This window comes from Anneissia japonica, unplaced genomic scaffold, assembly GCF_011630105.1.
Source record: "Anneissia japonica isolate Jap-2015-1 unplaced genomic scaffold, ASM1163010v1 scaffold288221_len503873_cov180, whole genome shotgun sequence".
Lineage (NCBI taxonomy): Eukaryota > Metazoa > Echinodermata > Crinoidea > Comatulida > Comatulidae > Anneissia > Anneissia japonica.
In genome coordinates, this window is record NW_022686204.1 from 74,356 (window position 1) to 102,215 (window position 27,860).

At 33.9% G+C, this 27,860-nt stretch overlaps 4 protein-coding genes across 4 annotated transcripts in view; 2 read left to right on the forward strand and 2 right to left on the reverse strand.

Moving 5' to 3' along the window:
* Positions 1-3,421: 3,421 nt before the first annotated feature.
* On the reverse strand, positions 3,422-9,683 carry LOC117113778 (cytosolic iron-sulfur assembly component 2B-like). Its single transcript, XM_033257215.1, has 4 exons — positions 9,438-9,683; positions 7,238-7,363; positions 6,486-6,531; positions 3,422-3,644 (listed from the first exon to the last, which is right to left on the reverse strand). Exons 1-4 carry the CDS (start codon positions 9,633-9,635, stop codon positions 3,550-3,552), a joined length of 465 nt encoding a protein of 154 aa, XP_033113106.1. The 5' UTR covers positions 9,636-9,683; the 3' UTR covers positions 3,422-3,549.
* Positions 9,684-9,958: 275 nt separating this feature from the next.
* On the forward strand, positions 9,959-20,368 carry LOC117113769 (tetratricopeptide repeat protein 5-like). Its single transcript, XM_033257207.1, has 10 exons — positions 9,959-10,033; positions 11,640-11,772; positions 12,336-12,547; positions 12,840-12,987; positions 13,975-14,066; positions 15,082-15,135; positions 15,980-16,126; positions 16,589-16,803; positions 17,363-17,507; positions 18,550-20,368. Exons 1-10 carry the CDS (start codon positions 9,989-9,991, stop codon positions 18,667-18,669), a joined length of 1,311 nt encoding a protein of 436 aa, XP_033113098.1. The 5' UTR covers positions 9,959-9,988; the 3' UTR covers positions 18,670-20,368.
* On the reverse strand, positions 19,544-25,692 carry LOC117114111 (mitochondrial inner membrane protein OXA1L-like). Its single transcript, XM_033257663.1, has 7 exons — positions 25,582-25,692; positions 23,745-23,936; positions 23,195-23,396; positions 22,651-22,794; positions 22,184-22,269; positions 20,853-21,017; positions 19,544-19,648 (listed from the first exon to the last, which is right to left on the reverse strand). Exons 1-7 carry the CDS (start codon positions 25,660-25,662, stop codon positions 19,544-19,546), a joined length of 975 nt encoding a protein of 324 aa, XP_033113554.1. The 5' UTR covers positions 25,663-25,692.
* Positions 25,693-25,886: 194 nt separating this feature from the next.
* LOC117113789 (probable RNA polymerase II nuclear localization protein SLC7A6OS) overlaps positions 25,887-27,860 on the forward strand; it is a 28,654-nt gene continuing 26,680 nt past the window's right edge. The window contains exon 1 of the mRNA XM_033257225.1: positions 25,887-26,224. Within this exon, the coding sequence (XP_033113116.1) occupies positions 26,039-26,224 (186 nt within the window). The 5' untranslated portion in view covers positions 25,887-26,038. The remainder of the gene's footprint in view (positions 26,225-27,860) is intronic.

Below are 27,860 nucleotides of genomic sequence, written 5' to 3' on the forward strand. Positions count from 1 at the left end.
AGTGGAAAATCATTAGCTTTAATGTTTTCCATTTTTCCCAACCTGAAGGAAATTGATTTATTTTCCTACGAACTTCATGACAGTGTATTTCTAGGAATGGCTGATGCAATTCACTGCAGTATTTTAAACTTGCAAAAAATGCATATTACTTATAGCATGTGTTCAGATGACAACACAATTGCAAAGCTTAAAACAGTCTTTCCTAACTGTGAATTCTTGTACTCTGGAAATTGCTAAATGGACTGTTGCAGAGGTCCACAGATGTGCATTCATAATAATTAATAACTAGACGTACAATAGTAAATTAAAAGAAATTTCTTTTTAATTAAGACATTTTTAACACAGTACAGTATTATTGTAACCTAAAAATACACAATGTTCATTGCTTAAAGGTGGTAGATATAAACAAATAAGTATATTTATAATTTTGTTTAATATTCAGAATTTTAAAATAATATAAAGTATGCATGATCATGACAACATAATACAATTGTTAATGAATTACTATCATCAGGGCTGCTGTGGCCGTACGCCCCGCATGCCCCAGCCTCGGCGCCATTGATCATAAAATAGACCGCTGTCCATTATATATATCTGTGGCAATGTTGTACAACTACTAAATGTGTAACTATATTAATTGGAATTTTTCTGAGATTTGAAACATTCAGAAGGAAAAACTCATGGGTTCAGAAAAAGAAGAAAATAATATTTAATAATATTTTAATTAAGTGATGTAGAGAAAACATTTAGAAATTGTTTTCTAACTCCTTTAGTATAACTGATTTCAGTGTATTCTAAATATCAGGCCAAGTTCAAATCACAAACAAGTCAGTATTTGTGACTATTTAAAAAAAATCAGTTCACTCGTATAAAGAGTTGAGACACAAAGTATAAACTTTTTACTTACATTGATGATATGTGTACCTCTGGACTGGTATATTAATTTCATTTTCATATCAAGTGTCATCCGGTCGGTCAAATCAATTGGTACTTTTATGGTCCTGCAACCATGTTTCGGGCCCCATCATACCTTCATTATTGCTCTAATTACCTTGCAAACTTTTATATATGTAGTAGTATGGGAATATTCATCACAGGTTTAATTTGGACTTCCTTACTTAAAAGAAGGATAAGATACGGCCCTCTGAAATGGTGAAAATCTATTTTCGCACAATGCTTTAGGGGGCATATAACATTCTAATAAAATAAGCTACCCAAATTTGAATGGTATTTCTTGAAAGAGGGAACAAATTTCAGTCTATGTAGCAATTTCCAACTTTTTATCTGTTATTTCCGGAAATATAGCTTCGTAAAAACCATACATAGTTCAAGGAGCCATTTCCAGCACGAAATAGGTGGCGTGGTACCTAAATTTCAAAAGGTAAAAACTGCTTGGAAATTGGAGCTGAAATTTTTTATTCTTTCTTTTGACATATCAAGGTGTTTTTAGAATTTTCTAAAGGAAAATCTAAGAGGGGTCACATGGAAACTTTTAAATTGATGGCTGATCGAGCCGGAATGACCCTATACTCATCTGATTTTTACAGTAATATTGATCCAAGTAAATCATTTAATATTAAGTTTGCTGATGACACTTCTCTAATTGGTCTGACTTCAAAAAATGACATCCTTGGAGCTTGGAGCCGATCCTTAAAAGATATTTTTAATAATTTCATACTTGAGAAATTTAATTTAATTATGGAAGACTCATCCCATCCATTATACTCAGACATTATCGATAATAGATCGGGAGGGGTTAGACAGAAAAGATCCACAAACCGTTTCGGACATTCAGCATTGTACATCGCTTGTAATTTATTTAATCAAAATTTCCGAAGATAATTACACTAGCTTTAAATTTTTATTTAACATGTTTCTATGTTATGTTCAACAAATATCTCAGAATTTATTATTTTGACAATAAAGTTGACTTGTATCTTGTATATACTACTTTTATAACTTTATAATGATGCATATAAGAGGGATATATTGTGTAATAGTTGTTCCGTGGTTAAGAATTTTATGTTTGTACCATGTCCTGCGCACTTTATTATATATATTTAATATACAGGTATTGAAGAGGAATACATTTATCTCTTTTTAATTACTCTACAGTATTGACACATAATAAATTTGAACAGTGCCATGGTAAGAGTTAACCTGTGAATTCTGCATTATAGATATCTGTAGCAATGTTATACCAAGACTGCTAAATGTATATAAAAATATAATTATACTGTATATATCTGATGACATGTATATATTACTTGTATTTATCTGATGACATGTATATATTACTTGTATTTATCTGATGACATGTATATATTACTTGTATTTATCTGATGACATGTATATATTACTTGTATTTATCTGATGACATGTAATAGAGAAATATATTGTATAATTTGTTCTGTAGTTAAGAATTTTATACTTGTACCATATCCAGAGCACATTACTGTATAGTAGTTGACCTCAACTGAGATGTGATCCCTGGCTAAACAAGAGATAAATAAAATATATATTTATATTATGCAATTATGCTTGTATAATAAATGTATTATATTCTTACTTTGTTGTTAAATCATTAAAGATAATAATATTCATTGACTTTGCAATAATTTTGTCAAATAAAATATGAAACTATGCAATCACAGTTTAACCTGTGGGGTTTTCTGCATTGTAGATATTTGTGGCACTGCTAACCCCAATGTCTGTAAATGAATATGTACGAAATTGTACATATTCTATTTGTATTGATATTTTGATGACATGGAGGAGTACATAATGCAGAGGTTTAGCCGTTAACACTAAAATATTCAAAGATTAGATTGCCGATATAGAAGATCAATAATCACATTTAATAATTCATATTTACAGCCTTTTACTATAAATTTTTATTATTATTTATATATTTTTAACTGATGAAGAAATACCATTTTGTTCTACTTTGTCAACCAATTATGTTTTCAGCTTTTACCAATTTTCAAATGTTATACTGTACTGTTAACAGTGGCGGGTGGCCCAGGAAGGTACTGTGGTAAGAAAAAATACAGGTATGATGATGGCATCTCCAGATGGCTGGAAATGGAAATCTGACCTAAAATTGATTAATATTTTCTATTTATTTGTGAAAAATTTAGAGGCCCCGAGCCACCACGTTCCCCCCCCCCTTCCTTCCCACCCCACTGGATCCATAAATTGATTACCAGGCAACGTAGGCGGCCGATGCAGAAAATAAAATCCTTACTAATTATGCATAATTTTAAAATTTAAAGCTGAATAATTAAAATATAAAATTGTTTTTTTCAGTCAGTTTGAAATGTATAGTTTCCAATTTCTGAAAAACATATTTTGTTTATCTTCTGTAAATTAATTCTGTTTGCTCGCGGGAGTGCCTGAGGCAGAACGCTTAACGCTATGTAGTTGATAGATTTCAAAAACTATATAGTGTTTTGCAAAATTAATTAGTTGTAATTGTACTAAAAGTTCCTTATTTAATCAGACTTGCAGCTTGTCTCATTTTATTTCATAAATGTTTTTGGATGGACATCAACTGTTTGACAGGCACTGGTTCACTACTGCTATCAGGTGACTATTCTCCAATGCTGCTGCAACTCTCTCCTTGTCAGCTAATTGTTTATTCACTACACAAAATATGGAAAAAATATAGAAGATTATTAGCAAAGATAAAATTAAATATATTAATAAATTAATTTATACCCGGACTGAATAGGATGTGTGGATTTAACGCTTTGAGAAATAAAAGGAAAAGGAATGCAAGACCGAGGGCCATTTGTCCCCCACCCCCAAGATGATTTTCTTTCCCAGCCTTCCAGTTCTGCATTGTAAGACTGGCCAACAATCATTTAACACAATTTTTACATAAGTAATTGATGCGAAGCAGCCAATTCATATTCTTGAAAGCAATTTGACCTCTGAAAGGTCATTGTTTGTCAAAAAACGAGTGGCTAAGACGACTGAAAAGCGGAGTTTCCTTCTTTCGTTCTGCCGGGTAAAATCAATTACTTTAGGCGACATTTGTAGACTAACCTACTCGTACCAACGTCCGCATGTCGCGCTAGCCCTATCCTACACTAGGCCTAGACTAGCTAGGATGGTATAGGCCTAGCCTTGAAGGGACGAAGGTCCCAATGAAAAACAACGTCGCTCTTTGATAGCTAACATTGTCTATTTAACATCACAATAATTCATTATTAGACCTATAGTTGTTTTTTGAATTGTACTCCACAAATCACAGCCGATACTTCGCACAACTGGTTAACGTCTATCTATTGTCGTGACGTCATGGCTCGCTGGCTCACACTTGTGATATGTCTCGCACTTGTGATCAAATAACACGCTGGCTCGCACTTTGGCCACACTCTTTGGCAGTCAACTCGCCCCTAGAAAACCCGCCCTTGGAAACTTGCCCCATAAAAAAATGTACACTTCCTAGACCATGCAGTCTTCAAAATAAAAATTGTAACCTTTGGTAATCAACTACATTTTCCACATACATAGTCATTTTTGAAACTTTATTAAAAAAAACCTAAACCATAATTCACCACACTATAGACACTTTTTGACAAAAATGAAAAATTACGACTTTGTTACTCAATGAGAAGTGTTCTAATATAGACAATGGGTCGTGTCTCATATTATTTGTTATAGTTTTATTATTCATTATTTTCACTTAACTCGCATAAATAATTTTGTTCGAAGAACATTTATATGCAGTTGTACTTCACTTGCAATTTCTAGTAAATATACCAAGCATTTAAGAAAAAAAAACAAAACAAGCACATGGATAAGCGTTACTCATTAATGTGTGTTGTCATTACAATTGTACCACCGGTCTGCTATGGGAACAATATTGCCCCTCTAAAATGTTACCTTCCCCTCACTTGACCCCACCACTGCTGAGGGCCATAAAGTAACAAATGTACTGTACTGTAAATGGAACTTGGGGATGAGGAGAATGAAAATGTGATAGACACTGGGTCAAGATGACTTGACCCTGTATAAACCAGTATCTACCAACTTTTCTTGAGTCCCATACATGAGGACTTTTTTTTAAATTGGTGATGCAACACTGCTCCATTGCAGTGCCTATACAATGCTCTATAATTACCACAATATAAGTAGTGCATTCTATAATGTGTGAGAAGTAGTAGAACCAGGCATGAGAAAACTATTGATCCTATTACACACCTAATAAAATGCCTATAAAATAAATAAAATGAAAAAAGAAGGTGATAATGAAGGAAATGAAGTGAAGAATTTGATAGAGGTAAAAGCATGGTGATGATAAAGGGAAGAAATAAATGTGATAATGAGGTGTGATGTGATCAGTGGCATCATCAGCATTCCCTTGACAGGTGGTCTATCATTCCCCAGCAGACAGGCCACACCCACCTCAGCTCTACCATATGTCACATCCACATCCCTGAAAATAGCACTCTCAACTGGATGTCTCTGGCTTAGAATAAGGATTTTAATTAATTTTCCCCCAACAAATTTGTAAATTCAAAGACAGGGCCAGGTGGCATGCCTTCACATAAATCATTCAAGTTTAAGCAGAAGCTGGCTAGGAAGCAGAAACAGAATCGTCCAATTCCTCAGTGGACCAGAATGAAGACTGGTAACAAGCTAAGGTACAATGCTAAGAGGCGTCGCTGGAGAAGAACGAAGCTCAACTTCTAAAAACAGTATGCTATATGGAGATTTTGTGGTTAGAATTGTCTTAATATCTGTGTCCGAGCATTTCTAGATGTTTATATCTTTCAGAATCAGTAGTACTTTTGCAGTTTAATAGTATGTTTACTATTCAAATAACCGACAAGATTCAACGCCCTTTCTATACCTTCAAAGCCTGTATATAAACAGGCATAGGGATATTATAATTACAATACAAATAGTTCATTAATTTTCACTGTGTTGACTACACCGTCTCCACTTACTACCAAGAGATTTCGCCCTACCCTACTATACGCCGTAGCTTTCATGTTCCACCAGCAGCTAACATTACTTTCGGGTCTCGCGAAGGGGAATTCAAGCATGCATATTCATGTTCAGTTCACATACATAACCTTTAATAGCGCCCTCTATAATTTCTGCCTTAACTGTATGGGAAAAAAAATAATGCCTGGGCAGATGCGGTGCTAGCGGGGGTCCGGTGAGGGATAAGGGACCCCTGTTGGGGGCCTCTGGACCCCCGCTTGATCCCCATGTTGTGGAATTTTCAGCAAGCGGTCGGGAAAAACCGCTGGAAGTACAATTTAGGTATGCTTATTACTAAGTCCTTGTTGGGGAGCTTGGACCCCTCGTCTGGGAATTCCTGGCGCTGCCCCTGTAGCTGGGTTCAAGCTTATAAGAAACCCCACCCCTGTGATTAGTGGAACGTAACATGGGATGAGAAATATAATGGGGGATTAATACAAAGGAAAAAAAACTGTAGTGTAACAGTGTTTTTTCATGATATTTACCTGCATGTTCTGATGCATGGCTTCCAGGAAAAATTGCAACATCAACCTATAAGTTAAGAAATATCAAAAGTAAAAAATATTCGTTTTTAAAGTAGGTTAGGCAAAAATGAAAAACTGCCCTATATTTTTTAGTGTGTGGGTCAAACTTAATACTGTCAACCACTAAACGAACAATTGCTAGTTGTATTCCATGGCTCCTGGTTTTTCAATTGTGCTAGCATCTGATACAGTATTTATAAATAAGTAATACAATAGAAATAAGTAATAGTAATAAATAATATTGCATTCTCTTTAAATAATTCGATCAATTAACTTTTATTTTTAAATATTACCACCTGGTACAGTGTACTACCTTGTTCATAAATATTAAACTTTTTAGCTTGGATGAAGAGCTCTAGAAACAGCTCATTGATTAATAGATCTTTTAAAGATCTACTGCCTCTATTATACTGCCCTCATGAGGCTCATTGATTAATAGTTGATTGATTATTATACACCTCTTTTAGATCTACTGCTTCTATTATACTGCCATCATGAGGAGCTCTAGAAAAACTCAGCTCATTAATACTATAGTTGATTGCTTCAACAGGTCTTTTTTAGCTCTACTGCCTCTATTAAACTGCCCTCAACGGAGCTTTTGAGATTATGAGAGCTTGTTATTTATAAAATCTATGAGAAATGTGTTGTAATACTGTACAAAAATACTTCTAAAAATATTTCTAAAATTTCAGTGTACTGTTTCCAGGACTGACCTTAAACCGTGAGGGCAATGATCGCAAGAGTTTTACTTTAATCGATAGTCCGATAAGTGTGGCCATACTACAGTGGGGAATTGTAGGTGTAAATAGAATTTTCACATTGTTTTCCTCATCATCAACCTGAAAAGTAAGGACATTTTATGATTCTTTTTTTTATTTCAATTTATTTTATAAAACCTTAAAAGAAACATACCGTATATGCAAATGTCATTAACAAAATAAAACAGAAAATCAATAATAATTATTATTTTTATCTGCTACCCTACTTCTTGAAATTACTGCAGGCCTGAATTACTGTATGTCTGGTATATTTGTTCCTTTCCATGACTGAAGAGCAGTGGCGTATCTATCCTAGGAGTATTGAAATTTGGGTTGGGGGGGGGGAGCTTAGGGGTTGTGAAGGTCTAATTGGGAGGACTCTGTGATTAAGTGATGGGGTACAGCTGGCCAAATAATTTGTACAGTACAGTACTGATATGAAGTGATTTTGAATTAGTTTTTTTTGCTTAGAAAACAGGGGTCCAAGTTTCCTGGAATTCGCATCAGCTTCCCGGAAATCAGAAAGGTCTATTTAGGTTAACACTAATTTCAGGGGCATTTGTTTATCTACAAGCTATCGACTCAATGAAATAATTAGAAATTATTGTATAATGATTAACAAATACTGCACAACTAACTCGCTGAGATCCCATGAATTAATAACTTTTTTTGTAGAACTTTGTGTAGATTTGTAGAATGCGAGTATCATAGCTAAACTAGTGATAGCAACTCTGTGTGTGCAAAACTATGGAGATTGATGGTTAATCTTTATATGTACCTGTATACACCCCTCTGCTGTTCTCCTTGTGTTTCAGCTAGAGGACTGAAATGTGCCTCTCAGAAGAGTCATTTAAACCCTGTCCAAGGTGCATGGTAAAGAATGCACTTGTTTGGAAAATACCAGGTTGGTCTATTGATGGACTAGCCAATTACCACCTGAAGGACACCAATGGAAATAAGTGCATAGAATGGGTGGGTGGGTTACCCTTGGTGTTCAGTAGATAAGCAAATACCCCTGAAATTGTTCTTATCGATAAACCTTCTGTGTTGCAAAAATTATTGCTACCGCTCTACATACAGCATGTTTAATGGTTGTTGATACTGTACGCATATTATGCGTCATCAAAGCTAAGATACATGTAGGCCTATAATGCTCATTAAAATGTTTTATGAATTGAAAAGTACACCAAGAAAAGAAAGACATTGCTACAATGATTATTGATTGGAAAAAAAAAAAAAAATAATAATAATTTTTTTCATAGAATATGTAACATGTACTCTTACCGTAACGCCAAAAAAAAAAAAAAAAACTAACATGAAATTTAAAATTTCACCACTATAATTACATTTCTAAGTATTTCTGACATCACTAATCAATTCCTTGACCTCAAAAACATATATATGGACACTAATATTACCAAAATATGACTTCAGATAAAAAAGTTATGACCTTTCATGTATTTTCACTGCCGAATATTTCCCCCAGACCCCTCAATTTCGTATTTTGGTCCGCACTGTCCTATTTTTCAACCAATTTTCTTAAAAAAGATGTCAAAATGTTCAGGACAATAACTTAATAAGCCACTTCATTTAAGACGTGTACATTTGGTATTTGAAATACCACCCATTTCTTTACCCTGTAATAGCCCACCACTAATAGAATATCAGTAAGTATAGAAACATGAAAAGTAAAAAAAAGCTATCTTTCATAAATTCATAACAAGTCAAAGTTTAATATATCAATTCAGTCTTTATTTGACAAACAAAAATATCCTGGTAATTTCATCGTGGAGGATATAAAACTGTATTTGCATTTCCCATGACAAGTCTAGGTCTATTTGGAAAATGCACCTCCTTCCGGTATTTCTTTTGGCACCTGGGGCAGGTGATGTAACGTACAACAGAGACAGACTCAACATAAATTTTCATTTCTCACCATTTTGGCAATTTTAGGAAATGAGTCCTGAATTTCTCTCTCAAGGCTTCATTTACGATTTATTTCAAGAAACAACTATTAATCATAAAGCTCACAGCACTATCTATCATCTAGTAAGTAATAATAATAGAACAATGTATGTACGTCATAGGCGGGGGCCTATAGGCCTAGGAGGCCAAAGTCAACTGCTATATTGGTGGTGTTGAAACCCCTACTTACTTGGACATTGGATAAATCGACGACGTTTAAATCTTCGAGGGTAAGTGGATGTTCTGGATCGTTTATACATCGAATCAGATCAAATACCTCTCTCGCATCAAACACATCCACTATATTGTCGTCTTCTTCATCGGGTAATATAAAACGTTCCTCTAATTTCTGGTAAATAACAGGATTAGCATTCTCTAGCCCAGTCATGTTGCACAATTAGGCCTAGATTAGGGTCACGACGTTTGGTGTGGTGGTTTTTTAATATGGAAGGCCAAAAAAAACAGTTATCTATGCAATATTACAAAATAAAATACCAATAAACTTACATAATTTACTTTAAATGTATTATATCAGCTGTAGCCTATATAGATCTTGATAAATACATACGTATAGATATATGTTTTGATGTATTATATATATATATATATATATATATATATAAATACTGTATATAATATATGCACATCAATATCAATTCATAGTATGCGTTCCATCCAAATGTGTTATTCTATAGTCTTCAAACTACAGACGTTTGCTAGTTGTTGATCAGAGCCATCGTCATGGCGGAAGGTTCATCATCTCTTTCAGTTCTTCCAAAAATGGAGGTAAACGAAAACTAAATAAGGGTCGATACAAAATTTGAGCGAGGCATGAGGTCTTTATATTTGTATCTTAGTTCTTCTGACAATGTGCCTCTCATTAGAATAGTAGCTAGCAGTAGGTCTAGGCCTAGCTAGGTAGAAATGCTAGGCCTAGCCTCTAGTCTAGGGCTCGGTGGAGGCCCAGGCTAGGCGCCTAGGCCTAGCTAGGCTAGGCTTACCAGGATAGGAAGCCGGCTGGTTTAAGCCGTCTAACTTGAATAAGCCTTATGTGTAGTATTGTTATGCTAATGAGGCAGATAAGCACAATCTGCACCTGCTCAGAAAAACAAAACTTTCCTTAGATAGAATAAAATAGAATAGAATAATGATAGAAACACTTCTTTCCAGCCAGTCACTGGAAGTGTTTTATTATTTTTATAATATAATTATTTGGTTTAAAAATCAGGGTACACATTTTTTAAATTCAATAATTTTTATGCACAAGTTAATAATTGGTATGCAATTGCAATATGAACAAGTTTATTTCAAAATTTTTTTTTAATGATTTTTCGACATTAGCAAGGGACAATACATCCTTAACGTGGTACGACTCTCCATTATGGAGTTATGAATTTTTAAATTCTGCTGGTGATTTTTGTAAAAAAAACCATGTGTGTCAGCAAAAGCTAATATTTTCTGTCTGTTTCTGGTTTGGAATTAATCCTTTTAAAATGAGCTATTGATTAAAGATTTTAAATTGATTTTTTTTAAAGTACTGTGTTTTTCAATTTTTTATATTTTATATATATTTTAATGTTTTAAGTAGTGTATCACTATATTTTATTGAATTAACTAATTAATTAAGCTTTGTCTTATTTTTGTACACATGTGTTTTTTGAGTCTGCGGTTTTATAGTTTTATTGTGAATGCGCCACATGATGTGTGCCACTGATTCACAATTGTAGACTACAAATAAAGGTATTCAATTGTGCATTTTCTGACAGTTTTTTAACTGTAGTTCCATTAAAGATTTCTGAATGTAGTCATCTTTTTATACTAAACCTTTGAATATAGCATTCTTTACTACGTTTATAAAGGCATGCATATAAACCACATGCATCATCATCATCATCATCATCATTTCCATAATATGTTGGCTAGCCATTGGGTCGTGGGAGCACTTCAGATGCAACTTTCACTATGTCCTTCTATGTCTATTTTCGGTTGTCCTTGCAACTTCCACAGCACCCACCTTTGTCCTTTCAGTGATGCTGGTCATGCACATTGCGAATATATACAGTATGTTTTAAGCTCATGCAATAGTGTATGTAATCAAACTATGCCTGGCTTGTACTGCTTGGCCAGTACAATAAGTACTGCCTTGTGCTTAGAATAAGATCTTTTAAATAATAATATTGTCTAGTTACATTTTTTGTATTACATGTTAAACAGTGGACATGTATTTTGTTTAGGAGCAACCTTACCATTTCTTTCCTGGAAAAATCATCAAATACCTCTTATTTACATTTCCTGGGGTTTTTTTTTATACTTGAATTGATGTCTATAACTTTGGTTAATATTCAACTCCAGCCAATACATTTTATATTGGTGGTCTTATTCCTTGTTGTAGGAAGCTGTGAATAATCTGTATGATTTCCGGGACCATTACTTTGAAAGGAATAGTCTCGACAGAGCAATTCATAAGGCCAAAGAGCTAGAAGAAGAACTAAGAAAAACTATCAAACTTCTTGGAGAGCATCAAGGTATGTTAACTAGTGAGCAAAAACAGGGTTTTTTTTAACCTGCAGTGACGTACTAGTAAGAAAAACAGTGGCGGTAGAATTTTTGACGGGTGTCTGACAAGTCTGATAGAGGCTATAGTACAAACTCTGGGTGGTTATTTTATGGGGAAAGATCATGATGGTAAAAATTCCTAGCAGGATACTGTAAGTTTGAAGCTGGTAGGCTTGAATGGCAATGCTTACCCAGTTAATTGATTAGTGTGCCACTAGTCTTTGATCCAATGATGTGGCAATCATATGAAGCTCATAGATGCCTTGTTGACATGATGCACTATCAGGCCTCGGGTGGTGCCAGCGAGTAGGCCGGCCGGGCCTGGACGCTGCAATCGATGAGCCATGGTAAAAACTGTTGGGAAAAATGAAACATTATGGGGCTGAGGTAGATGTGAACCCTGGTCCATCTGTCTGGGAATAATAAACCACCTGTTGGGGAAAGGTTGGCACCTCTGAAACTGGAATAATTTATTATTTTAAATCTCATTAAAATAAATCTCATTAATATCCTGTGTTTTTATTCTATACAGTTGAGACTCCAGACAGGGCAGTATTTTTCTTTCTGAAAGGCAAAGCATTAAACGTACTTCCTGAATTCAGTAATGAAGCACTTGAGAGTTTATCTAGAGCAGTAAAACTCGATCCCAAAATGGTTGAGGCCTGGAACCAACTCGGAGAATGCTACTGGAAGAAAAAAGATGTAGAAACAGCTAGGAATTGCTTTAATGGAGCTCTTAATCATGTGAGTTTCTTTAAGTGCCAGTCATATTACTCAACCATAATATTTGATTTCATTAGTTCATTAATACTTAAACACCTTTACCATTGTGTGGGAGACTGTCCTGATTTTCAATTTAGGGGTCGCAAATTCCTGCAGTTTCCTGGAGATTTGGGACCCCTAAAGTTTTATGATCAGTGATTTGCCTATGAATACGATGATATATCATGTCTGTATCTGCAAATTACACTTATTTGTTGCATAAAACTTAATTGTGTACATTGAAGTATGACTTGGTATTATTTTGATATTGCAGAAGAAGAACAAGTATTCATTAAGGAATTTGTCGATGGTTTTAAGACAAATTGGAAAAACAGACGAGGAGAGAAACAGAGCTATTCAGCAGAGTATAGAGTACGCTAAAGAGGCTATTGAGTTGGATATTAAAGATGGAACATCATGGTGTAAGTTTCAATTCTGTAGAAACTTGTCCACTAATATCTGTGATTTCATGTAGGTGTCAGAGCCTGCACATTCATTGGAATGGAGTTGAATAGCTTAGTGGTTAAGGTGCTTGCCTTCTAATCCCAGTTTTCTGGGTTCAATTCCAGTCACAGCAAGACTTTTTTTCTCACAACTGAAACCAACTCCTGTAAGTGGTGAGTGTACTTGCTGTTGAATGTGATGGAAATAAAAAAAAAACAATTTTAAACATACCTGGCTTGAAACTCCCCTTTTGTTGGGTTAATCAAGTCATGATGTGACCCTTCACTCAATGGGACCAGTTGGCTGTAACCTTTGGTAACATTTGACTAATCAGTATTTAGCGTAATTGTGGTGATCGCTCCTGGGTTTTGGAAAAACGTGCAACTACTGATTCAACAGCTGATACATCTTTTAAATTTAAAGTGAGAAGGAAAATAATATATTTTAAAGGTAGTATAACTCAGGCTTCTGGTCTCAAATTATGCCAGGTGTTTATATGTTGCTGAAAGTAACTAAAGCAAAATTCCTGTTTAATCTCAGGATTGATCATCAATTAACCCTAATCTTATCTCATGAATTCTACATTTCATTCACAGAAGCAAACAAGAAAAAATATAATGAATAATGATGGTTTTGTGTTGAAACTATTTTATTTATAAAATGTTGTTTTTCCTGCTTGTGTCATTACTAATAAGTATGTCCCCAAATGAGAAACAATGTGCATGTTGTCCTGGTGGAAAATCGAACCCATGATTTCTAGAGTTAATATGTATTAAACTTCAAGACCATTATGCTTGTACTAGTGGTCATAATACAATTTGCAGCATGCCCTGTAAATTTGTTCACTGGTATTTAAATATGTACTGAGTACTTGAGTGCAATAATAAATCAAGTGTGGAAAAACAACAATCTATTTAAATTTCTTGATGCATATGCTTATTGTGATTTTTTTTTTCTTCTAATAGTTATTATGGGGAATGCTTATCTAGCTGTGTTTTTTGCTGGAAGTCAGAACCCGGCAATACTTAAGCAATGTTTAAGTGCTTACTCACAAGCTGTAAGTGCAAATCATCTTTTCAGTAAAGTAAAAGTAACTAAATTTGTAATACCGTAGTTGAATAATGAATTTGGCTGGGCTGCTGTGGGCCCGTGGTAGCAAGAAAATAGTGCCACCGCTGCTGTTTTCTAAAATATGACACTTGGCATCCCAAAACCAGTGTACTGTCACCAATTGTTAAACTGCTTAATTAGCTCAAGAATATGGCAGTACTGTATTGTATACTTTAGTGAGAAGCCGTAATGCCTTTACTCATAACTTTGGCAATAGTAGGTCGATTCCAGTAAGGTCCATCATGTTAAAGCTTATAGTTTGGAGATTAGAATGTGTGGCAAAGGCAAGCCAAACCAGTCACGCGTTGCAAATCCTGTTTCGGAAATAACGGCCAAAACAAGCTGCAATGTGAAAATTTTGGAAATCTATTTTATTGCACTGAACAAACCTTTGTATATCTAAACATCATGATGCTGTTATTTTCCCTATTTTAAATGTTAAAACAACATTTTTTAATGATTTAGTGAGGTTCCTGCCTAAGAAATGCATAAAATTGTAAACTTTGAAGGCTGATTTCTTAAATATTGTTCTTTAAACAGCTGTACTGTATGTTTAAACTCATGTAACTTTATAACGAAATGTCGGATTTAAATGATTCTTTTACCATTTTAAAGCTCTCATTTTACTGTTTTAAACATGTATTAAAAACTAAAAATCAATTTTTGCGATGAGTGACTGGTTTGGCTTGTCTTTGCCACATATGTTAAAATTCATTTCAATTTATTTTGGTCACTGAAGCTGTTTTTGGGATGGCATGCCTCATATGTACTGTGTTTAACAATATAAGAAAATACATACAGTATTACTACAACTACTACTAATTATTATAACTACTAATTATTACTACAACTGCTTCTACTGTAATACAGTATTGCTGCAACTATTGCTGCTATTGTAATATTATTATTTTAAACTGTTTAAACAAAATTCAACATTACCTTATACCCTTTGATTTTTTTAGGAAAAAGATCCAGTAGCGAATTGCAACCCTGATTTACATTTTAATAGAGCAACAGTAAGTTTAGTATTATTTGACTTTCATATTTACATTGTTGAAGATGTATAGTATGTTGGTACATTCAACATTGAATTGCTTTAATACTTTAGTATATTTATTATAAGTCAGTATTTATTTTTTCAATTGAAAATGTTTATCTTCCATAAAAATGTCATTTCTTTATGCTTTGGATAATTTGAGGCATTAAAATGAGCAATTAAACATTTTATATAGATTTTTTAGCAACAAAGTCATTGTTAAGTTCATGTAACAGTGGCAGATTCATTGGGGGTTGGGGGGAGAAGGACTGGGCCCTCTAAATATTTCAAAATTATAAAAAAGTCGGAGAAAACCGTAAGATTATGTTCAAGTTTTGAGAGTGCCATTTCTGGCCATTTAGAGGTGCCATAACCATAAATTTTCTTACCTCAGCCTCAACAAAGCTGAGGTACAATAGTCTAGACCTTCCATCTTTGAAAATCGCTCTCTTGGCCCCTAAATTTCAAATTCCAGGATCCTCCACTGTGTAATGTACAGGTACTTAATTTCCAATATATTTTGGAGGAATGAATAAATGATTGAATAAATGGATAGATTGATGACTAACAAATGAATAATTGATTTTGAGTAATTAGTTAAATAATTAATTGATTAATTAAATGTACCTGTTATAGTTTACATTAACCAATTTCCTAATTGATGAAAGATTAAATAAAGGTGCCTTTTATATTTTTCACTTAAAGATTTCCTCTTACTCCACTGCTTCCCTTTCTAGATTATATTTGTTCTTGCCCTACTCTTAGTTTACACAGTACATACAAAATTATATAAAATTGTTCACAATTTATTTTTTCTGCTTCAGCTTTATAAATATCAAGAGGAGTATGAAGAAGCACTGGTAGACTATGCAAGAGCAAGCGCTCTGGACCCAACATGGACGGAACCAAAGGAGAAAATGGAACAGCTAGTCATCTATCTATCAAAAATTCAAGATTTAGTTGAGAAAAAAGTGAGACTCAATTGATATTCTTTCATTGTTTTAATGATCATTCAGTTAAAACATTGATGATCTATAGTGATTTTATCCACTATAATTAAGGGCAGTTTTTCACTTGGCAAATAGTTCCACCACATAAAAAAATTGTGTGAGTGCTTCATTCTTTTTCACTTCATGAGTGAAAAGATTTGCTATACGCATTTTCACGCCAAGTTACCATCGTGATGCATGCATTCTTCGATTCTGTTCTCAGCTTATTTATAGGCACGTTAACTTTTTCCCGCGTTATGATTTCCTTCACATTATTTCTCTTCGCAAAATGTAGAAACCTGTGAAGGACTCGCGCATGAAAAACACTTTCCAAGTGAAAAACCATCTCAACAGTTGTATAGACATGGGTTGGTGCCATTAACAGCTTGATATGGTGTTTTGATGTGGTGTATATTGAAATGTTATTAATTTTTTATCGTACAGGGAAAGTTAAAACCAAAACGGTTGCAGCAGTTGCTAGGTGCATTTAAACCATCTGACCTAGGCCCATACGGTGGCGGAATATTCCAGTCTGCTAAGGGGGACAAAGTAACCTTAGTACCTGTAAAATTAGATCAGCTTGATAAAGGACTCAACAAAGAGAAAGTTATTTTAGGAAAGGTGGTCTGTAATATAATGCTGGATGAGCCTATACCATTGTGAGTACAATAATGTTGAAATGTTTTGTTTAATTGTCGATTATTTTGTATTATCGATTGTATTGATTGTGTTGTGGAACGATGTGAACATGTAGCTACTATAAGCACCTTTTTAAGGTTGTTAGGTAGCCACAGACCATGCCCATATGCAATTCAGAACAATGACGCTGCAAGTTATGGGTTATTCAGTATGAGTAAACAAATAACTACTTCATAAAGGTATCCGTGCAGCGCTTTTAATAACATTTTCTTTCTCCCAACTTTTCCTCTTGTCTTTTCTTTTCTTCTCCCTTGTTTGGTGTCTGGCCCCAGGCACACCCTCCCCTGATTCAACCCTTCCCCAAATCCACGCCTGTAACTTGGTATTTCATGGCCAACCATTATCAGCCAATGCATTTTGTATGGTAAAATACTAACCACAAGGCTATAATCCATGGTTTAGTTATAAAACTTATTGACTAAAGTTTAAAATTGTTTTTTTTCAAACATCATAAATTATTTTTATTTTGATCAATTTGTTTCCTTATGCTGTACATTATAATTGTCTCCCAAATTTTAGCACATTTGCTTTGATCGATTCTGAAGGGACGTGTTTTGCAGTGAATATATTTAACATAGCGCAAGGCCAAGGAGTAATAATAGGTGATTCTGTTGCTATACCAGAACCATTTGTTATGTACCATGAATTTCATGCTAGTGATAAGGTAAGCAAGTACTTAAATTATTACCTTATATTTGAAAAGTAACTGGGTGTCATCGGGAGACACAACATATATTTCCAAAATATATACAATGAACGGGCTAAATCACAACAAACAAAATTACCCGTCTAACAAAATGTATAGTCTAAGAACACAATAAATCACACGTACGTCTAAATATATTTATGCGCTGCTCCATGACAATCGCTTTACGCTTGAGGGCGCCTTTAACCATGTTACAGCATCTTCAATTACAGAATATTTAATGTGTTTTTACCATATGGTGGGCACATAAGGATACCAGTTAATCTCAACTGAGATATAAACCCTGGCTTAATAAGCAATCTCTATTTTTTTAATTGTTATTGTTATTTAATTCAATTCAAAATGTATTTTCAAAATTTAAAATTGTGAATTAATGCATTTTTAAAAGGTTCAAAACACAAAGTAAAGAATGAATTTGGTAGCAGCTAGCCATTGTAATAACTCTGCATATGTCATGTAATAAAAGTTATGATAGGATTATCATTGGAGTGATGTTTTGTCCTACCTGATATATTATCGTACCGAATGCTCAGTATGTTTCCAAATACAAGCCAAAAAAAATCGCAGGTGATTCGTGTGGGAATCGAACACAAGTTGAAGACCTCCAGATAACTACCACTAGACTACCGAGCTTGCACTTAGTGACTAGTGTTGAAGCCGATTATCATTATCATTATTTAATTTTTTGTTAGTTATCTCATGATTATTTTTTTGTTATTTGATTACTATTGTTGTTATAGTTGTTAATTATATTTTGAAACTATTTATTTACCTTATTAATAATTAATATGTTATTACTGTATCAATATTATTTAATTGTTATATTTTTCAAAATATTGCTGGAGACAATATATTATGTATTTCAAACTTTGGTTCATTCCATTTCATTTTATTCAGGTATTAAAATCATTTTATTCAGGAATTAAAATCACTTAAAAGAAGCTTATTTACGTTCTATTTTTGTCCATCACCAAGTAATTCTGTTTTCCTTGCATTGTAGGTTATCAAGTTCCCCAGTATAAGAGTAGAAACACCAGTGGTGATGGTAGTAAATGGTAAGAAGTGGGGCCTAGACAAGCAGGCCCCCACGGTACTGTCTGTATCAGCTAAGTGTGAATGAGATAGAGCACCAGGCTTCCATAGTATGCTATTGTAGATGTGTTATAGAGGGCGCCACAAGTATAGCATTCAAATGCTCTAGGAGATTACAATGCAAGTTATTAGCAGTACTATAGCAGAGTGGAAAAAGTGGACCATCACAGTATGGCTATTGGTAGGAGAAATTGATGGATTAAATAAATAAATTCTGATAAGAAATATGGTTTTTATGAATTAATGCAGCATGTTATGTAGGTCCATCTAGCCCTGCCAAAATAAAAAAGCTCATTTTCAGAGTATATACTTCAAATAAGCAGCGCCATCTTAATCAGAACCATGGTATATCCAGAAACTACAATTACCTATGACTAAAAGAATGCTTTCTAATGATTCGTCACCTTTCATGTTAGAAACTATATTCTTATATTTTACTGCAATAAATATGAGTGTTTAATATAAAGCAGTTGATTTATGTATAAATAAATATTCCTTGTCTTAAGAAATTGTTAAAAACAAAATGAAGGACCAAATTTGTCTTGATTTTTATTGTATTCAAGCCATGTACTGAAATTCTCTTAAGTAATTGAGCCTTAAGCCGGGCACTCGCCGAGTCCGATGGTCGTCGACCGACACAATTCTATAAAGAATGCGACGCCACAACTTGCGCGCAACGGATCATTTTTAATGACGATCCATTGAGACTGCCACCAACAATCAGCGGACAGTGTCGTGTTGTTGAGTGCTCCCATGGTGCGCTCCCATGGAGTGAGTGACTGTCGTAGAACGCAGTTAGTGCCCGGCTTTACTGCGGACCATTGAAGCAATACAGATTCACATTTTTTATATACATGTTTTTTTCAACGTTGTGCACAGGGTCAGCTTCTTGTTTTTAAGCATCATTTACCCTCACTCCAACTAATCATACTTTTCGGTGGTCTTGATTTTGAATTTTCCGGTGGCTGCATGTATTCCAGTCTTTCTGTTTGTTTAATATTTCTACCCTAAGATATTTGTGCAATATATTTTTACGAAACATTAATAAAGTATTCCTGTTTCTTTTACACTTTCTCTTATATAGATAACAGGTTTGCAGTGTTGCTTATTTATGCAGGAAATATGAATCAATATGTCATACATAATCTTAATGTGAATGGTGTTCACATTTGCTTGTTTTTGTTAGTCTTCTTATTTATTTATGTATTATACATGCAAATTTTTATACAGTAAAATAATTTGGTATGAAATAACACTTTCATCAGTACAAACTGGTTTTGTTTTTATGATCTTTGTATATCACCAATTGGAGGTATCAAGTTTAGTAGTGCGATTTGTTAGTTTATTGCGGGTTGTGCAACAAGAACTTGAAAAAAATTTATGACTTGGTTTCTTAGTTCAGTGGAGATACCAAATGATAATGGACCTTTCCAGTGTCAATCAAACAGGGCCAGGAATGCGTGCACCCTACAAACACACGTTTGGGTACGTTATTGTTTTGTGGCACCTTAGTAACAATATTGAAGGAGGGGGGGGGGTGTGCAGGGCTTAGCGGGAGTGTCTTGTGTTTAAATCTTGTTAAGGGCATTAATTGTTTAGTAGTGTTATGTTTGCGGTTTACCATTTACTTCAATCGTTCTTCCATTGTCGTCTCTTTTAAAAAAAATATGTAATGGTTACTTTTACTCAGTAAATTTTAAAGATCATTAAAAAGCAAAGCAAACATATATTTGTTCTTGGTTTCAATTGTTTGTAATATATATTAAAATTTGTTTGTATATTTAAATTGAAGAAAATAATTTTTTTCTTTGAAATTCATTTACAGTATAACAGGCCTACTGTACTATCTCGAAAAGAAGCCCATGCTATCTTGAATAGGCTTCCTTTCAAGATGGGCTTATTTTTGAAAATACTTTTGCAAACTAATAATGGGGGCTTCAATTCGAGATGTGCTTCTTCTCGACATTAAGCCCATAGGGCTTCTACTTGAGGTTTTCCATAGGCACACCATGACCATATATAGGCACACCATGACCATATATAGGCACACCATGACCATATATGGGCATACAACAGATTTTTGTCAAAGAAAATTTAATGGTGTGGACAAAACTTTAGGAATGGAATTCAAGCATCTATTTCAGTAAACAACTGCTACAATCATACTGTATTATGCATCAGTTTTTGATAGAAATTTCTCATTTGACAAACCTCCAACACAGCCAACATTGACAGGCTCGCAATCACTGGCATCACATAATAAGGGTCAGTGGTTGTGAGATCAGTAAACCATGAAAATCCCCCAACTTGCATGCTTTCAACTGGTAATGTTGCCATTTTTCGTAGACCAATAAAAAATGATATGAATATTGGAGCCTGAAAATAAATATCAATATCAAACTTTATTTCGAAAACTGAGTTAATAAAACAATTCAAAAAACATTACAAGCAAAACAAATTAAACATAAAGAGCAGATCTCCACTTGGAGAGACTCCTTGACTCAGGTAAGCATTGTTTAAACATAAATTGATAAGATCATTTTCACTCCACTGCAATCTCAGCATAAAACTGTAGATTGACTTCCTTTGAAAAACCTGAAATATAGGTAGATCATTCATGAGAAACGTGTGACTTGCACTACAATACCTAGGCAAATTAAGCAACATTCTAAGAGAATTATTATAACAAACATTAAGTGAATGCAAGAACTTCTCTGTGAAATTACTCCACAAAGTTGCACAGTACATATTGATGCAAAAACTTCTGAATAAACTACATTTGACTTTATCAGAACATCAGGAAATTTTCTGCTGAGCATATTTGCCCTGATGCACAAGGATGCAAGTTTGCTATTATTACACAGGATGCAACCTAAATACTTTACTGACTCAGCAAAATTAAGTTTGTTACCATTAAGAGTAATAAATTGATCACCATACAGTTTGCACACATTAGGGCAGAAAAGCATACATTCTGACTTTTTGGCATTATAAAGTATATAATGACATGCTGCATATTTTTCACAAATCCTAATGAAATTTTGAAGCCCAAGCAATGAAGCAGCCATAATCACCATAGCATCAGCATTGCTGAGATTATTTACCAAAACTCCAGATAATGATCAGCCACAGTTAGCATCCCTGAGTTTACACTTCAAATCTTTAATATAAACATTATACAGAATTGACAACATAACTTCACCCTGTCTCAACCCACTATAACATTGAAGAAATTAGAAAAAACAATTACCCCATCGAATTGCAAATTGCTGATTGTTGTACCATGAAGCAAGAACCCTAATTACACAATGAGGAACTTGTCTATCAATAAGTTTGCAAAAAAAGAGTCCAGTGATTCAAGAAGTTGATTAATTATTTTATACCAAGCATTTAATAATCTTTAAAAAATAACAATTTACTTTTGGTTTTAAGATAATTGTACAATACTTAAATATTCCTTCAGCTTTTTCTTTAAAATTTTATAAATTTCAGTTGACTTTAAGTGAAGTTTGACGTGTTAGAGAAGAATGCTGTAGGCTTACCTGGACGGCAATTCCCATAAAACTCTTCAATGGGTTTATATCATGTTTCTTCATGAACTGTTGCATGTCATTACTTGCCATCATTACTACAGCAAATAAATACATGAAGTGAAAATTAATAATTAATATATGTTTAAGTGAATAATATACTTGTTAAAGCTTGTATACAATCAAATTAAAACTGATAATTGAAAACAAAAATTCAATAATAAATATAAATCAACATAATAGTTTAATAAATTGATAATTATAATTAACTTTTAAATTAACAAAGTCATATGATCAATGATGCAATCTTCTATATAAAACAGCACTATCTATTAAATAAACAAAATTCATTGAAGTCAAATTTCTAAAATTTTTGTTTGATTATATGTTATATTTGACAATAACTAAATAAATAAAATAGGCATACTAATCTGATAACAGCAAAAAGAAGTTATAATTGAGATATATGCAATTCCTACCTTCTGTTTGATCACCGGAAGATCTTGCTTCGTTAAATTTTGCCGTCAGTCTTTGGAAGGTCGGCATCACATTATTCATGCGAACTGAATACCGTTGGTTACGGACAATGATAGGAAAAACTGCTACCCTCGCAATCAGGGTACCTAGAAGAACGAGAATCTTATATTGTAAATTGCATTGCGAATAAAACAAAACAGTACTGGATTTGGTCTACAGAATTCCATGCATGGGATGTGATTTAAAAACACAATTTGTCTTTTATTTCCTATATTTTAATTCAGGGTTTCAATTTTCTTACAATGGTCCATTTGCAAAAACGCTGCTGTGCGCTATGGCTTTATTACAGTTACAGTTTCTATTATTTTTAAGTGTAAAATCTGTTGCTAGGCCTAGCCTGGGTTAGGCAACTCGACAGCAAGAAGGCTGCTGTGAATCCTGATATTTACCCCAGTAGTGGAGGGTCCTTGCTACAGCAATTGCTGTAGGTGCTGCTGAGAAGTTCGAACCTTGTAATTCAATTCAATATAATAATAAAACATTAACCTGTAGCAATGGCAGCCCACCATGGTAGGCCAGCAGACACATGAAGAAATTCCAATGCAGTTTGTAGTAATCCAACTGGGGAGTAGCCACCAAGTCCAAGCTCCGAGAAGGGCACCTCAGCAACAGGCTGAAGAATCTCAGCTGCTGTTGTTGCCACGCTACTTGACGGCAATGAGCCTAGCTGGTCAGAAATTTGTGAAACCTGAAACACAGAAATAGAGATGTCTTTAACCTTTGAACTGAAGGTTGACATGTCAGGCTGAATGTGAAGAGAGCAGCTTAGCTTAGTTATAAATTGGTGGTAGGGATTGTCTCTCAGTATCTACCCAATTACACCAGAATTACCCCACTGGAAGTAAGTCTTTGAACTTTCGTTTATTATCCTTGGAAACCCGATCCAACCTATATCACGTAAGTCTGAAATATTAGTGAATTTTAACGGTTCTTGTGCCATTTTATTTTTCTTTATAGGGGTGATAATATCATTATTTCAACCAAAATTTGAGGTTATACATTTAATTAATATGTGCAATACCCATAGTTTTCTTACCTGTTCTTGTACATGTAAACTTGACCCATCGTCTAATGTGCTATTGTGTCTCACTAGAAATGACGTTGAAATACCCCATGGAGCAGAGCCGGCAGATTGACTAGCGAATTTTGAGGAACTATTGCAAAACTTTGAGGATAGCTTATATAGACAGGAATATGCTTGTTTATGTGAATGTAAATTTCTTGTACACTGTACAAATGGGAAAAAAACATACAATTATATAAACATTAAAATAAAATTGCATATTTATACAGTATTTAAAATTTAAACTTTTGACTATGTGTTGAATTAACAAACATTTGAAAAATTTTTTTTTAAATATTTTGAATAACTTTATTTAGGCACGTTTTAAATTTCAAATTGAAAAATACAGAAAAAATATTTTTTCTTCATAATTAAACAGGCATGTATAATACCATGATTATTGACTCAATTATTTTGATATTTTTTATGCAAATATGAGGTGCTGATTCAGTGGAGCTGACTTAATTAATTAACTTCATTCTTGCTATCCTAATGTAGTATGGCTTGCTGAAAATTTCCTTTTCTTTTATAGGCCTAGTTTTATTTCAATAAAATTAACACTTTTTTAAGATTATGATGAATGCCTAGGCTAGACTAGCCTAGCTACTAGTAATACAGTAGGCCAGCAGTAGGCCTATGGGTAGCAGGTCAAAACGGCAATAAACCATAACGGCAATGTCCAAAACGGCAATGATAAGTACCAAAAAAACAATATACAATTACAAAGGAGCAAAATCAATATCAAGAGCCATCAGGCAAAGGATGAATTGCGTAGGTGTCTCATTTTGTCTGTATTTTAAAGTTTCATTTATTAAGATGTTTACTGCTTTTATACTGTGTTTCCCCTATTCCTTTTATTATTGAATTTGTATCTTGTTATATTGTTAGGCCTATTATTATTATCATCATTATCATTATTGTTTTTTCGTGTCTTTTAATTATTGAATTTGTACGTTGTTATGTTGATATAGCATGTAGCATGTCATTATTATTATTATTATCTTAAATATTATCATTGTTTATAGTCATCTGTCTAATTCAGTCGGCTTGCCAGATAGTAAAAAAACAAAAACTCCATACATTCTTAATATCATTATTATATATAAGTTTTACAAATAGTACAAAAATAAAAATATATAAATTACAAAACCATAGTAAATACTGTATAATAACATAGGCCTAACACATTTAAATTTATTGTTTATAGTCATCTGTCTAATTCAGTTGGCTTGCCAGATAGTAAAACACAAAAACTCCATACATTCTTATCATTATTATATATAAGTTTTACAAATAGTACAAAAATAAAAATATATAAATTACAAAACCATAGTAAATACTGTATATTAACATAGGCCTAACACATTTTTAATACGATTTTCCAATTATACAATTTCATTTATTTTTATAGAAATGTAGTACATAAAATTACATTTTTAATACGATTTTGCAAGACTGTGGGATGAACATGTAGCTGGTATCCGGGGGGTTCATTCACTGATGACATCGGCAAGCCGACTACATTCACTGAGAGACGCCCTTGGCGTTCCATAGAAATTACCGGCGGCTCAACTTGTCGGCGGCTCAACCGGTCATATCCCGCCTAATCTATAGCCTAGGCCTAAGTCTAGCTTGAATACGACCGGCTATGGACAGACCGAAAGACGAGGCCTGGCTGGCTCCGACCTAGACTAGCACTTTCTGCCAACATAACGTAGGCCTAGAGACAATACATATACTTCGATCCATCTAATTCAGACAGTATAACGTGTACTATTGTGTAAATAAAACAATGTACGCAAATATCTACCTTTAAGATTGACTTCTTATTAGCAGAAAGTAATAAAACAGAGAAATCTACCACACGTTTCTCGCACAAGTAAGCTGCCATTTTGTTTTTAAAAGGTCCCAAACAGTTAGAAATATAATAAAGGAGGTTTGCTATAAATACATAATAAAAAAAAGCACATGAAAACAAATAATATAATTTATCATTATGTATATTTTGCTGCTTACTAAAATTTTAATTCTTTCTAATATGTAAAATAAAATAAAATGCAAGTAATGAATGAGTGAATAATGTCAAATGTCGCCCTCTACTTTTTAAAACCAAAATACAAAAAATAAAGTGCGAGTGAGTGAGTGTGTATCAACAATTTGGAGAGCTACTTGGAATAGTTCTAGGCATAGAGTAGGTTTTTACTTTAAACAGCGTTTCAAAAGGTAGTCTGTTATTGTTACCTGTTAATTAATTAAATTTTCTTAATATGACAACCCTTGTACGTGTTAAAAGAAAGCATACCGACGACCCTGTCGAAGCCCTGGTCTTGTCTTGTAAACGTGCGAAGAAGGGGCCTACCTCCAGTGGTGGAGCAAAGTCGTCTGCTTCGTCAAAAAGTGCGTCAAGTGAGGTGAAAAATGTTTTCCGATTTGCTGGAACTGTGGCACAAAAGGTAAGTCAAACATTACTTTGATATTCTAAAAATCATGTTTGAAATACGCTAGGCCTACGAGAGATGGAGCTCGTATGTACTTCAAAACTACTTTTGACTTTGTAACTATCATTCATAGTCATACAGTATTCATACTGTAAACATATTCAACTTGAAAAAAAAAACCAAACAAACAAAAACAAAAAAACATTAAACAATCAATCGATAACATTCATTTGACATTTTTGATTTATTGGTTGGGTTTTGCTTGAATTAAAGTATTGTAAGGATAAATTTTAGTAAGTTTTTTCATGTACAAAATACTTTAGTAATTTTTGACAATCATCATCATCCAAACCAACCATCATTAACCAACTTAAATACTGTACTACAGTAGTAGTTTACAGACCAGTTGACAACTAATAGAATTAACCTGTACATTCCAGTCATTATTGATAATGGTAGCTGTCAGCGAAAGAAACTGTCATGTAAGTTTGAAAAAACCTTCAGTCTTTACATTGAAGAACCTTTCACAGTATAATAGAATTGATTTCATGTACTTTCCTAGTCTTTTCTGTTTGGGTTGGTTGTCAATATTTCTGTGAACTTTTCTGACCATAAGGCCGCTGGAAATACATTACATGGTTCTTGTCAGCCGCCCACTTTTTAGGCCCCACCCAAATAAAAAATTAGTCTTCGGGTTGCTAGCTCACAAAATAAGGTTTGATTTTTAACTACTTGAGCATGATTTCTTTTTCCCTCAAACATTTTTGATGGAGCGGCGAATAGAGTGGGGGGTGAGCAAGCTTTTTGTGGGGGAAGGGCTATACGCCAACTGCCAAATATGTGTAAGACTAGACAGAAGAAAACTGCTAAGATATAGCAAATTTGAATCCGAAGAGGGTGAAGAACATGTTCAGTCAAAATAAGAAATTTGTCCAATTTAAATGTTTGCAAAACTAAATCCGTTTTCGTTTTTAAGTTTCATTCGCGCAAAGTGACATCCGCTCGAACTGGCATTTGCTTGAAGTGACATTTGCTCATATTGAATGTTTAATCGATCACAGAGTGAGTAATTGTCCGGACCACCATACATCCATATTTTAAATAAACGCGATCTTTGAACCATACTTTGATGGAAGGTAAAAGTTGACAAAAACCCGTAACAATTTTTTCCAAAAGTGCTGACGGGAACCATTAAATGTATTTTCAGCAGCCTATTATCAAGGGATTCATTGTCCAGTTCATGAATTACTTTCCTAAATGTTGTTATCTGAAAAAACATGTTTTTTTCTTTGCAAATGTTTAATAAATTAGTTTCAACACACTGGATACATTAATGCTGTCATCCATAAACCAGCCATTTATGCTCTAGTTACACACTTAATTGATCTAAAAACATTGCATGCCTCAACAATCCTGATTGGTCAAATTAATCCCAATGGGAAAAATATGTTTTGTTTGATCAAGAAGCTGGCTGGTTTAAGCCGTCTAACTTGAATTAGCCTTATGTGCAGTATTGTTATGCTAATGAGCCAGATAAGCACAATCTGCACATGCTCAGAAAAACAAAACTTTCCTTAATAGTCAATGCGGCCCGCACTGCGTATCGGCTTGGCATACAGCTAGGCCTAGCCGAGAATTACGATACGGTAAA